The 12,310-nt window shown below is 36.4% G+C and overlaps 2 protein-coding genes across 4 annotated transcripts; one reads left to right on the forward strand and one right to left on the reverse strand.

Annotated features, from left to right (window-relative positions):
- Nucleotides 1-451: 451 nt before the first annotated feature.
- Nucleotides 452-5,493, forward strand: LOC145630701 (receptor-like cytosolic serine/threonine-protein kinase RBK2). 3 transcript variants are annotated; one of them, XM_081682890.1, is made up of 9 exons: nt 452-919; nt 2,453-2,550; nt 2,641-3,009; nt 3,330-3,581; nt 3,675-3,829; nt 4,099-4,178; nt 4,261-4,396; nt 4,514-4,663; nt 4,873-5,493. In XM_081682890.1, the coding sequence occupies exons 1-9, from the start codon at nt 894-896 to the stop codon at nt 5,041-5,043; spliced, it is 1,437 nt and encodes a 478-aa protein (XP_081539016.1). In that variant the 5' UTR covers nt 452-893; the 3' UTR covers nt 5,044-5,493. The 3 variants fall into 3 exon arrangements, with proteins under 3 accessions (XP_081539016.1, XP_081539018.1, XP_081539017.1); XM_081682892.1 differs by having other exon boundaries at nt 2,656-3,009; XM_081682891.1 differs by having other exon boundaries at nt 2,456-2,550.
- Nucleotides 5,494-5,719: 226 nt separating this feature from the next.
- Nucleotides 5,720-8,581, reverse strand: LOC145630703 (laccase-15-like). The gene is made up of 6 exons (XM_081682893.1): nt 8,486-8,581; nt 8,130-8,281; nt 7,670-7,914; nt 7,408-7,536; nt 6,198-7,148; nt 5,720-5,850 (listed from the first exon to the last, which is right to left on the reverse strand). The coding sequence occupies exons 1-6, from the start codon at nt 8,579-8,581 to the stop codon at nt 5,720-5,722; spliced, it is 1,704 nt and encodes a 567-aa protein (XP_081539019.1).
- Nucleotides 8,582-12,310: the final 3,729 nt, after the last annotated feature.

A 12,310-nucleotide genomic window follows, 5' to 3' on the forward strand; every position in this document is an offset into this window, starting at 1 on the left:
GTAAAATGTACATTTTCATATACATACATGATCATTTATACCAATTGTACATTTACTATATAAATGATGTTCTTTAATATTATCATGTTCTTTACTAATATTACAAATGTTATTTAGATTTACAAAAAAAACATATAAAACTGGATGTTTTTTATAAAATAGCTATATGTTCTTTACAAAACAACTATATGTTCTTTACAAAACAACTATATGTTCTTTACTGAATAGCTAAATGTTCATTCCGCCTTTTTTTAAAGAACACTGGATGCACCAAGCATAGTGCATACGCCTCCACTGAAAAAATTTCAGGTTCTTCGTGCTCTTCAGTGACATTTTCTCTTTTGGTTTTTTGATTGTTGTTTTGTTTCGATTTCCTTTTTTTTTGTTTCCTTTGTTGTTTTGTACTTTTGTTTCGTTATATGAAATCTTTATAAAAAAAAAAACCTTTTTCTTTTTAAAAAAAAAAAATTACAAACAAATAAACATGCCGAGTGGTGAGCCTAAATCACAAAATAATTTTATTTTTCTTAATTAAGGAATGAGAACGGTCTACTCCGTAGTGCAGGCATCGCAACAACGATTTCGTGCCGCCAACAATCACAGTATCTTTGATTAATTCATCTCAAATCCTTATTTCACCCAAAAAAAAATGATGGATATTATCTTTTTGTAATAAGAGATAAATATTTGTTGTACATTTTAAATATACTGATAAGAGTAATATAATCCTATTTAGCAACAGACGAAACAATTCCATTTTTAACAAAAAAAAAAAGTTGCCGAAATTCCAGCAAAGTATTTCGGAAATAAAGCGGAATTTTTAAAATTAAAGAACTTCTCCCTTTTTGTCTCCTCTGGCTTGCCTCATTCTTTTCCCTTTCTCTTTGAAATTTATGGAGCATTCCCCTCTACCTCCTCGGTAATTTTTCATCATTTTCTTTCATATATTATTTTTAATTTCTTTGCATTTTTAATTTTTAATTTATTTTTTTTATTTTTTAAAATCTATTTTCTTTTGGTTTTTTGCTTTATATGTGTATGAATTGTTTGATATTGGATAAACACTGATTTAAAATAATTCAAAGAAATGATCATAAATTCATAATGATATAATTTGATGGTTATTTGTTGATGATCATTCTAGTTGCACATTTAGTGCTCATTTGTTCATGTGAAATGCAATTGTTAATGACTTTGAACATGCAACAAATTTTGCTATGTTGTTTGTAGTGTTTTTTCTTGTGCTCTATATGTTTATCTCTCGGCCAAGGCCGAAGCCGGGGTAGGAAGGCTATGGCTGATATGGGTTTTGAATGAATTTTGTTTAGCATATATTGTGGACATTTTGTAAACAATGATGGTAGAATAGGGATGTTTCGGAGAGTTATTATGGAGTTGGAGATTAATAAGTGTTTAAGGGGTTAATAATGGTGAGGTTAGGGAAAGGTTTGTCAAAATGGAACTATTTTTGTTCATAATCAATATAATTGTGGATTAAAACCTCTTTGTTTTTGAAAGGGAGATGTTTGTGTTTCGCGAGGCAAATGTATTTACAGTAGGGGGGGGGGGTCTTTCCCTGAAGCTAATGATATGTATGAAATGATATGAATGTTTAAAATGAGTTAATAATAGGATTGTTTACTTCTTTTGGAAGGTTTATTAACCTATACTATTGATGAATGCTTGTAGTCATGTGAGACAATTAAGAAACTTATATTCGTTTTACTCTTTTGGTGATTTGGATAGCAAAAATGTAATAGTTGACTTTGAGAAGATTAAAACGGCAATCATTCTAGAGGCATGGTAAAGGATGTCAAAATAAAAGTGCAAGCAAAGGATGTGCCTTTTTCACATCATTAGGCTTTAGTATCTGTTACATATTCATAGTTATATCTAAAATTTTTAATTATTAGTAGTGGTTAGTAGATGTGCCTTTTTCATCTTCATTTAGAAAATCATATCATATGTCTTTAACTAGCTGTATCATGTGCAAAACCCAGTAATGAGATCAGAATACATCAAGCAATCTGATGATTGTTTTTTGTAGGGTATGAGCTCAAGCTGTCTCTTTGCGATTTCTTTGTGCACCTTTTTCATTACGTTTTCTCTTGTTTAGGTCATTTGAAACATACTATACTATTAAGATTTTATAGTATGTGGAAATTGGCTGTTTTTCTTAACTGATACTGTTTATTTGGGATCCTTCACAAGCAAAACAGTTCTATGTAAGTTTGTGACCACATTGAAAACATTTAATTACATTGTGTGTACGTATGTAGCGTGTGGGATTTTCTAGTCTTGACTTTGTTGAAGGAACTCCTTTTGGAATCATTTTTAGTAAGCTGCTTGTGTGATTCTATGCTCTATCTCTATCTTTTTTGGGTGTGAAGAGGGAGGGAGGGCAGAAGGCGAGTTGATTTATTCATAACTCGTTTCATTGAACTGGTAACAGCAGAAACAGTTCTTGTGATCCATCAGAAATTGCGGAGAGGGGCGTCTTTCAGAGGCTCAGACGAATATCTGGACTCTCAGATCCTTTTCCTGTTCATGGTATGATGATTTTACTTTTCTTCTGCTTATGATCCTTGCCAGTTTTAGGTGTGACATAGTCTGCAGTAATATTGACAGAACCTTTATTAGTCTTTTCTCATTCAGAGGAACCACTTGAGATGACAGAAGAAGCGCCTGCAGATGAACACTCACTCAGAGAAGAATCCGAGGAATTTTCAGAGTCTGATACAGTGAGCACCTCAGACTCGGAACATAACTCCGGTGGACAAAATTCCCACTGGCGAGGATTCATCCATATGTTAAAAAAGGGACCTAAGCGTTTTCAGACACTTCATCCATTGTCTTTGCCAAAGCTTACGAGGCGAAAGAGTAGAAGTGCTAGGCATCGCATGATCCCAGTTATACCTGCACTAGAAAGTGGAATGTGCTTCTTCAAGCCATCTTGGAAAAATTTCTCACTCAAAGAGCTTCAAGAGGCAACAAATATGTTTAGCAAAGGTAATTTTGATGTTGTCAATTAAGAAGTTAAAAGTCTATAATTTTAAATATTTAAGCCACCACCTACAGAGTTTACATTTAGGGGAAAGGGCAGCTAACGTTTTGTATTTACATTTTTCCCCATTTCTATAAGAGATTTTCTGTGGTTCGTGATCTGAAACTTGGTGATTAAACAAAATGTAGCCAAGACTTTATTAGTTTTGCAGAGCGTTAATATTATTAACATAATGCTGCTTGACTTCCATTCAATTTATTAACTTGTACTTAATTATTTATTTATCCACATTGTCGTTAATTTCCCCTGGCCCCCATTTGTGCAGAAAATAAAATAGGAGAAGGAGGTTATGCTGAGGTTTATAAGGGAGTTCTTCCAAGTGGACATCTAATCGCTGTAAAACGTCTGTCCAAGGGAGATCCTGAAGAGCTGGCTGCAGACTTTCTATCCGAGCTTGGAATCATTGTGCATGTCAATCACCCTAATATTGCTAAAGTTAATGGTTATGGTGTGGAAGGGGGCATGCACCTCATTCTTGATTTGTCTCTTAATGGAAGCTTAGAATCTGTACTCCGTGGTGGGTATTAATGAAGAGCATTTTTTAATACCTGGTACATTTTTCAACTAGCTGTTGATTGAAAATAAATGAGGCTTTATCTCTGCCTTTTAGGTTCCAGGGAGAAACTCCTATGGGATATTCGATATAAGATTGCCTTGGGTTCAGCCGAAGGCCTACAGTATCTTCATGAAGGTTGTCAACGGAGAATAATCCATAGGGACATCAAGGCCGCCAACATACTGCTTACAGAGGATTTTGAAGCACAGGTATTGTATGCTCATATTAAAGGGTTGTTTAGGAATTCTAGTACTCGATCTAACAGTCTCTCTTTTGTAATTGTTGATTTTTGAGAAATTTGCTGTGATCCTTGTTTGCCTCAATAATTTTTTTTGAGGCCTTGATTTGTTATTTTACTGTGTGAAATGTAAATTTATTTTCTTGGTTACTGCTACATAGAATATCTAAAAATGAATTTTGTGGATCAATTATGGATGTTTTTTTTTTTTTTTTTGTTTAATTAATACTCCAAATGCAGATCTCAGATTTTGGGCTTGCAAAGTGGCTTCCAGATCAATGGACTCACCACACCGTTTCAAAGTTTGAAGGAACATTCGGGTTGGTAGATTGAACTAAATGATCTTTTTTTGTCATGAGCCCATTGTTTAATAGTAATTAACTGTAACTCTGGTTGTTACAGCTACCTTCCCCCAGAGTTCTTCATGCATGGCATAGTGGATGAAAAAACTGATGTGTACGCTTATGGGGTTCTCCTGCTGGAACTTATTACAGGTCGTCTTGCATTGGATAATACTCAGAAGAGCCTTGTTATGTGGGTAGGAGCATGATCCTTTACATAGATATGCTTTCTCACCGCAAATTCCATTCTGCTAATCTAGTCTTCCAAATATATTGGCTATCTGATCTTAAGCATCTTCAATTAATTATGGCAGGCCAAACCGTTTCTTGACAAGAGCAATTTAAAGGAACTGATTGACCCATATCTTGGCGATGGCTATGACAAGGATCAAATAAATCTACTGGCCATGACAGCTAACATGTGTATTCATCAATTCTCAATTGAAAGACCTCAAATGAGTGAGGCATGTTTTTGAATCATATTATCCAAAGAAAAATGCTCCTGGCCTTTTTTCCTTTTTTTTTTTTTGGGCGGGGGGGGGGGGGGGGGGGGGGGCGTGGGGTGGGGGGGCGTGGGGTGGGGGGGGGGTGGGTTGGGAAGATGTGTTCAGGTTCGGGTGTGCAGTTTGTTTGTCATTAACAAGGAAATTTTAATGGATTATTTGTGTTGCAGGTTGTGCAGATTCTGAAAGGTGGCTCAAACTCTTCTGAACTTGGGAAGCTTACTCAAAAACCTTCCCTTCGAAGATCTTGCTCAGTGGAGCTTTTTGATGCAGAAGAGTACAACTCAACCAAGTACTTAAATGATGTGGGTCAGCTCATGCAAATAGCGTTTGACCTTTGAGATTCTAGCTGGATTGTATGTGCCTATTTGGTGTCATGTATTTTCATCTACGACACTTAGATACTGCATCAGTAACTGCAGCCCTGCAAAATCTTTTACCTTCAAATGGTTTATGGGATGTGGAGTTAACTGTTCCCAACGTATATTCATGTACTAATGAGGGGACAAATCGCAAATCAATGTACATCATCGTGTACAGGTTGTTGCTCCTAGCAGCTCGTGCGTCACTGCATGTATTACCTATTTCATGAAAACAATTTTCTGCAAGGGCAGAAGAGATATCCTCCTATGAAAATTAGATGACTTTTCAAGAATACTTTTGTTGTTTTATTGTATGCCGAGAATATGTATATAGTTCATGTTGGTATATAACAAAGCCTCATGTGTGTTACGCTGCAGTGTGATTAGTCACATAATTATGGTTTATAATAATGTTTTTCCTGTTGCATAGCATTTGGAGCCATAAAATTTGAACTGGATTTCTAATTTCTTGGAGTAATGAATTCTTAAAGAAATCGCTACAAACATTATTTCCAAATGCCATGACAATCGCATTCATCTACACAAACAAATGAAATAGGTTGTGCCAGTTGCAATGGACTAACCATAGATAATAACATCAAGAGTTCTATTAAGATCATCAAAAACTGATAATTAATCTGGTTGAGTAGCATCTTCAACACGGTGGCATGCCTGGTGGTGGAGGCAGCATTTGTGATTCCGGGTCTTTTCCGTCCTTCACAATGAGAGTGGTCATCATACCCCATGTAACATGGCGTTCTAAATGACAGTGCACATACCAAACTCCTGAACAAAGTTGACATCAATCCAAATTAGAATGGAAGATAGTTTTTAAAGTACTTTTACTTTTTACTTGTAATAACCATGTCAGGGTACTCCTCACTTGAAATGAGCACGAAGTATGATTAATTGAACCTCATTTGGACCAAATAATGCATATTTTCATGACATATTCGAACAAAACTGTTGAAGCATAGAAGCTTCCTACACAACCCGATCATTCTGCCCATTGTACAGGTTTTTCATTGAAGATTCTTAGGTGTATGTCAGAGATATGTATTTATGTCTGACTAACAAAGTTAACGAAATGAAGCAAACAGATCAGAAAACAAGATATAAGCATCGGAATTTACCAGGGTTGTGAGCTTTGAATCTGATGGTAGCCCAGCCATTTCTAGGCACAATCACGGTGTTCTGAAGAGGAGGATCCACCAAATTGTAGTTCTTAGGGTCATTGTTTTTGTCAAAGTTACCATATCCATAGCCAACAACATAGAAACTTTGTCCATGGATATGCATTGGATGGTCTAGTCCAGCAACTAAATTGGTGCCTTGCAAGACTATCTCGATTGTGGAATTGAACTTAAAAATCCTAACCTGGGTGCTATGTTTTGATACTTCTAGTGCCAGATCTTGAAATTCAGCAGTATAGTTAAATGGCAGAGGAGGAAACTTTGGGAACTTTTTACCATACACGCCTTTGATATGGTAATAATAAGCCTGTAGAATATCAATATCAGGAAGAACAAAACTTATATTGTTCATGCTTGCAGCAAATCTTGTCCCATTTATGCCCTCACATGTGCGGTTAGCAGGGCAAGGTAACGCGTTAACTGAGACAGTGGAGAATATTCGGTGGTTCACCTTTAAGGGTACATTTACAGGATGGTCTTTACTAGCTAAGCTTCTTAAGCTACTCGTGAAAGAATAAGATGCATTGGTGTCATTATAAGCTGGGAGGTAAGGGAGGGAAAGGGTTGAAGACGCGTTAAGGTTAACCCCTTCATACTCTATAACAGCTGTGGTTGTGGTGTTATCGAAATCAACGTTAATCCCACTTGAATATGCTCTAGCTGCCATATAATAGCGGCCTGGGAGCTGGTTAGCATGAACTAGAACATCCATGGTTTCACCGGGGGCTATTGTTATGTAGTCACTTGTAAAAGGCTTGGTGTACTCTCCATCCGTGCCAACTAATGTGATTGAATGATTTTTAATAGCCAAGAAGAGAATTTGATTTACGGCAGCATTGATTATACGTAATAGAATGGTTTTTCCATATTGTACTCGGACTTTGAACGTTTCTGCAATACAAGGAAATATTTTATAAGTGACAAACACACCTTAAGAACAATATGTTAATCTAAACCTGTGATGTGGTTGTATTCTGATGATAATTTCATAATCTTTATCTTTGACCTTAACTATAATTTTTGTTTTGTTCCTTAGACTTTTTATAAAACAATTTCACATTGATCTCTTTCTTTAATTTTTGCTTTTGTTTCACTCATATTTCTACTCTTGCATTGCTTGGAAGGTTTAAAGTACAAAAATTGCACTAACCTGCTTTAGAGCATGGATACAAGTCACCAGGCTGGCCATTTATAGTGTAGGCATCTGATACATTAGGCGATCCTCCTGTGGCACGAAACTCCTCGTAGATCTCAAAGATGTCTCGCTTCCACCATTCTCCTGGTCATCGAAATGTGTCAAGTATGAAATAATATATACAAAGAACAAAGAGGGTTATCAAAAATAGCAGTACAATACGCAGATAAGTAAGCATGAAAACTTTATTTTTGAGGATGATATAAGAAGTGGGCACCTAATAGGAGGGGCACTTCAAGATCAGGCTTTTGAAAAGGATAAAAAGTTCCAGGTTTCGGATAGATTATGATAGCACCATAGACGGTTGCTCTTGTCCACTCGTTATGAGCATGCCACCAAAGAGTCCCTTCCTCCAGAGACAGGATCACAGTTTGTGTAAATCTCCCTCCTGGTTTGATAGGACACTGAGTTATGTACTCAGGTCCATCTGACCATGGATTTCTCGGCTGTTTCACTCCATGCCTGCAAAAGAGACAGCAATTTTCCTATAAACTTTTTCTTATCAAGCTGTAAAGCTAGTAACAGTTTAACAGTAAGTACTAGGCACAGATGGAGATGATAAACCTGAAGTAATGAGGAAGATAGGAGCGAAAGAAAATGTAATCTTTTAGATCTAAAGAAAGTATTTTCATCCTACAGTCAGAACTTTGGAGAATAGTTCAATATTTTCATCTTACCAGTGAAGGGTGATGTTATGTTTGCTTCTGTTGACAACTTCAACTACAACTGTTTCGCCTTTGTGTGTATAGATCGTTGGTCCTGGAAATTTCCCATTGACAGTAAGAATAGACTTCGTTCCGCAGAGTCTAGTGTAGGGTGCTTCTGTCACCTACATTCCACAATGCAGTCATGAGAGACATCAACTTAACATGTACACAAAACTAACAGTTTTTTTATTTTCAAAATATCATATATGCCTAATATGGTTTAATTGTATGCATGGCATGTCATTACAGTTAGTGTTTCGCTATACATAAAGAAGATGGAATATCACCAGAAAAAAGAGCTTCTGTTCGAAGCAGAATATACTTACAACCCAATGATAATGCGATGCCTGTAATTGAATGACACCTTCAACGAGAATGAACCACAAAGAAAGCAATATTGAATGCATATTTTTTTGCTGCATTCTTACTTTGTTAACTTCAAAGTAGCTTATGCTTAGTTTTCTTATGGTATTTATTTGAATTAAGGGAACTTTATAAACCAATAGAGGGTCCAACCTTATAAGTTCAAAGGCGGTACAAGCTATAAAAGAATAATTTCATACGAAACAAGGATTCCCTAAACAAAGGCTAAGATAAAATGTTAGATAAGTCTATGCCATATTTGTTCTTTATTCAAATATGTATGCATTTTGTTATCAAGTCTCTGTTTATGTTTTAGAAGTCCTTAATTTCCACAATGAGTGTACAACTAATTTGACATTTCGGGTAATAAAGGATTTCAAAAGCTAGTTACTAACTACTAATTAATCGTGTCATTGTCTTCATTGCCTCCCTTACACTTATGGGCGAATTGCTATGAACAAAAGAAGAAATATACAGGATGCATGCCTAACTAAGTCATGGTGCAGGACCACAGGCACATAGCCACTGCTACAAGTATAGGGCTTAACAAATATGGAATTTCAACTTATTCAATCTCTTGTTGGAATTTTACAGATGATTCTTAAAGGTTACATTCAATATATGATCAATTACAAGAATGTATACGTCGAAAAAAAAAGACATTGATAATTGTGAGATTTAAAACTTGCTAATGAATTAATTATTGCAGTTGATAAGAAGAAGTATAACCAGAACTAGCTTTCTTGGTAAATCGACCTAATAATCTAATATTGTTGTTACATTCTAAATCAAGAGTCTAATGTAATCACACAACCCCTATTAGGCTGTTAGGTACTTAGGTGGGTGGAGTTAAGGGGATACAGAACTAACCATAAGGAATCCTTGGCCATTTTAGTTTTTAGCCATTTTGAATTTTTAACTAGGAGTTTCAACTAAACAATTTAATTACTACCAGAAACTTAGCAATTAACCTTATGGTTGAAAGGTGGGAGTAGGGGGTTCCACCATACCATTAGGCTACCACTTGATTTACTACAGTTTTAAGTAGTTCTGAGAAATATTTTTTGTTGATTAAGGGTGAGAATCGATCCCAAGATATCTCGAAATCGGAAGGAAAGCTCTAACCACTTGAGTTATCCTTCACTCTTTAATAGTTCGGAGACATATAGTTACTAAATACCTGTGTTTCATGTTACCTACAACATGAGTTTATAGACTATTAGGGGTAATGTCACCATTTTTCTAAGCTATGCCCATAGACTTTTTCGATTTCTAAGCTGTGTCAATGCTTTTTCAAACGTCTAATTTGTGCCCTCAACTTCACTTTTTGAATTTGCAATAACTTTTAACGTTAACATTAATTAACGAACGTTAGGGTCGTTAATTGTCGTTCCTAGTTACTTATTAAAAACAATAAAAAGATTTAAAAATAAAAACATTAAGAAAAGTTAAAAAAAAAAAAAAGAATTCCCCCCAGTGCCAAACCCTAACCCTTCCCCTAAACTCGTCGGAAAACCAGCCGCCACTCCACCTTAACCGGTCGGCCAGTACTGCACCTCCCCATCTCATCCAACCAGACCCCCTCCTTTTCCCCTAACCCCCGCCCCATCCACCTTCTTTCTTAAAATCCCAACAACCGACCACCCTTGTTCCTCCGTTAATTAAACCACCACGAAACAAACCCCAACCCCCTTTCCCACACTTCCGAAACGACGAGGGAGGCTCGTTTCGAGGGGGGGGGGAAGGATTGTTGGTTGTTTCGTGGTCGATTTTCTAGCTTGTTAGTTTTCTGGGCTGGGTTGCATCACGTGGTTGTGTTCGTGGAGTGTTAAGGAAGAAAGGAGGGTGAGGGGAAATGGGCGGGGGCTCGCCGGCAGGAGTGTCACTATGTGCCGGTCAAACTGTAATGCTTAAAAAACACGGAGGGAGTATTTTATTTTCTGATTTTTTTTTTTAATTTGAAAGTGTTAGACCAATTAAAACAGGACACATGTCAAATTATTAACGCCACTTAACTTTAGTTGATAAATATGACTGTCGAAGGATATTGTTGATAAAATATTGTGAGATGGAGGGAAAAACTTATAACTTTGAAAAAACATGGGTACGGCTTAGAAATTCAATAACTTGAGGGGGCATAGTTTAGAAAATTATGAAATCGAAGTATTATATTTCAAACTCTTTTAAATAATGGTTTTATTATATTTATTCGTTTCTTTATATCATAGGATTTCTTATGATGATTTATGGTAGCCGACCCTAGCTAAATCATTTTGGGACTAAGGATTTGTTGTTGACTTGTTGTAGAAGTAATATATTTGTTCGATCAATTGTTCCTTAACCAATAGAAAAGTTTACTTATTTATGAACCCAAGTATATACTTCCTCCGTTTTCTTAGCTTTTAGATGCAACAAACACTTGATGAGTGTCATTTATGGCACTCATTTGGCTTCTTTTAGGATGGATTTCATGCTATTTTATAGCTCTTTTCTTTAGTTTTCCTTAGTTTTGTTCTTTATTTCTTTAGTTTGTGCTTTCCTTAGTTAGTTTTTCTTTCTTTGTGCATTTCTTTGTTTATTTGGTCTTTTTCCCTTTTATTTGCTTGTTTTCGTGTATTTTTAGGTTATGATCGTGTTCCGAGGATTCCCGAGCCTTCCTCTCATATTTCTCATCATTTTGGATGCCTCTTTCTTGTCATTTGGAGCTCAAGTTTGAAGGAATGCAAGGAGCAAGTTCATGAGATCGGTCCATGCATGCGGTTGGGGCATCATCTTTGGCATAAACCCACCAAAATAGCCATTTCAAGACTGCCTACCTTAGTGTTCATCATCATCACCAAGACGAGCGCACGAGGATGAGCTAGGACGAAGAAGAGGGTGCTCCCCTGTTGCCAGGTGCGGGCGCGCATGAGGGTGGTGCGGCCGCGCACCTGGGTGGTGCGGGCGCGCCTGCCTGGGTCCCTGTTCCGTACCCATTTTCTCGCGGCCGCGCCTCCCCCTTGTTACGACCGCACCTTCCGGGGTTTCTTTTGGGACGATCTAACTAACTCTTCTTTTGTATCTTTCCTTTATATAGTCTTTCCTTCTATTTTTAGAGAGAGGATGATAGGAGAAAAGTTAGATGACAATTAGATCATAATTAGAGAGATTTTAGAGAGAGAAATTCATGGTGGATTGTTGATGATTGAAGATTTCTTCATTTCCTTTGATTTTTGATCAAGTTTGTAAGGATTCCTTTTCTTTAATTCAATCTATAGTTTGATCTTTAGTTTGATTTCATTTGTTTTGTTGATTGTTCTAGTTTGATTGAAGTTTGATTGATTTTTGTTTGATTTTAGCTTGTCTGATTTGATCATGATGAATTTGTTGCTTAGTGTTGTTTTGATCTTAATTTTAATGGCTAGTGAGTAGATTGCTTGCTAGGGTAATGGTGAAGCATGTATGAGTAATGGATTAATGCTAATTGGGGAAAATTGATGGAGTTGATGATGTGATTAAATTGGTTGATGATCATGTGCATGTGTGTGATTAATTAAAGAGTAGCTAACTTTGATTGTTGCACTAGATTGCATTGTAAGTTCACATTGATACGGACCATTGATTTGTGGCTTGCATTTAACGATTGAGGTGCCTTGTGACGTTCCTAGCTAGATTTTATCGTAGTTGACGCTAGTTAGACCTCTAGGAAAATAGCTTGATACGCTCTTTTGGTTGCATGATTGGTCCTCCCTCACATTGCTTGACTTAGTCACTTTGACCTCCCAATTAGTTGAATCCGTTATGATTAC

This window comes from Chenopodium album, chromosome 5, assembly GCF_948465745.1.
Source record: "Chenopodium album chromosome 5, dcCheAlbu1.1, whole genome shotgun sequence".
Classification (NCBI taxonomy): domain Eukaryota; kingdom Viridiplantae; phylum Streptophyta; class Magnoliopsida; order Caryophyllales; family Amaranthaceae; genus Chenopodium; species Chenopodium album.